This window comes from Bison bison, unplaced genomic scaffold, assembly GCF_000754665.1.
Source record: "Bison bison bison isolate TAMUID 2011002044 unplaced genomic scaffold, Bison_UMD1.0 scf7180017864115, whole genome shotgun sequence".
NCBI lineage: Eukaryota > Metazoa > Chordata > Mammalia > Artiodactyla > Bovidae > Bison > Bison bison.
Window position 1 is genome coordinate 402105 of NW_011494687.1, and position 1322 is coordinate 403426.

The window sequence follows — 1322 nt, forward strand, 5'->3', positions numbered from 1 at the left end:
TGGTACCCAGTCCACCCGCCACGGACTTTGGCCTTAGCTGTAGCTAGTGTGGGAGCCTGGGAAGACCTGGACCACAAGTTTCTCGAGCAAAACAAAAGGAACAGCTTCAGGTGCTATAGTACCTGCCAACAGCTTTCCCCTGAGGAGGTAAGCAGGGTGCTGGGGGGAGGGGAGGGGCAGTGGCTATGAGAAGACTAGTGATATTGAAAACTCAAAGCCTAAAGCTTGGCGGGTGTCCCCTCACACTTTATCCCCTTTGATCCTCCACAGCTCCCAGGTGGGCATGCTGGGCGTTAGCCCTACTTGGTAGATGAGAAAACAAGTTCAGAGACACAGGGCAGTGCTCAGCCTCACACAATAAGTTTGGAGCCACCAGGACTAGAATGCAAGGGTCCTTTATGTGTTTCCAAAAACAGGGCTCAGCTGGTTTAGTGGGAGCTGAGGCAACAACAAAGATCCCTCTGCTCCCATGCAGCCGGTCTGCTCAGGACCCAGCTCATGACCATTCAGTTAAGTTACCCACAGATACAGGGTCTGCCCAGATCGTCACTTTACTTAGATGAACCATAGTTTGTCTGCAGGTTATCTGCCAAGCAGGTAATTTGTCAATTTGCTCAAACCAGAGACTTCCAGCTAGGCAAGGATCTGAGGGGTGAGGGCTGGAGGGCCAGCGTCGGCTAGACACGTCCCCCTGCCCAGCCTCGGCTGCCACCTGCAGGTCACCTGGGCTCCAGCCATGTGGCTGCCTCTGCTGCTGGGTGTCTTGCTCTGGGCAGCACTGTGGTTGCTCAGGGACCGGCAGTGCCTGCCAGCCAGCGATGCTTTTATCTTCATCACCGGCTGTGACTCGGGCTTTGGGCGGCTCCTTGCTCTGAGGCTGGACCAGAGAGGCTTCCGAGTACTGGCCAGCTGCCTGACACCCTCGGGGGCGGAGGCCCTCCAGCGAGTCGCCTCCTCCCGCCTCCACACCACCCTGCTGGATGTCACAGATCCCCAGAGCATCCGGCAGGCAGTCAAGTGGGTGGAAACGCATGTTGGGGAAGCAGGTGAGTGTGGCGGGGGCCACGGGGATAGGCATGTGAGGTGTGCACACACAGGGGCTGTGGGAAGCCAGAGAGACTGTGTGGGGGGAGTGGCAGGGCTCAGATACCCCCAGGAAGGAGAGGGGCAATGGGAATGCCTTCCCTACCCCACGCCTCTCATCCACCCACAGGGCTTTTTGGTCTGGTGAATAATGCTGGTGTGGCTGGCATCATTGGTCCCACCCCATGGCAGACGCGGGAGGACTTCCAGCGGGTGCTGAATGTGAACACGCTGGGTCC

General features: G+C 58.0%; 1 protein-coding gene across 2 annotated transcripts in view; it reads left to right on the forward strand.

The window, feature by feature from the left end:
• RDH5 (retinol dehydrogenase 5 (11-cis/9-cis)) overlaps positions 1–1322 on the forward strand; it is a 4751-nt gene that overhangs the window by 670 nt on the left and 2759 nt on the right. Inside the window, exons 2-4 of one of the 2 annotated variants that reach the window (XM_010839174.1) lie at positions 11–147; positions 719–1046; positions 1214–1322. In XM_010839174.1, the coding sequence (XP_010837476.1) occupies positions 737–1046; positions 1214–1322 (419 nt within the window). In that variant the 5' untranslated portion in view covers positions 11–147; positions 719–736. The remainder of the gene's footprint in view (positions 1–10; positions 148–718; positions 1047–1213) is intronic. The other variant, XM_010839175.1, reaches the window with a different exon arrangement.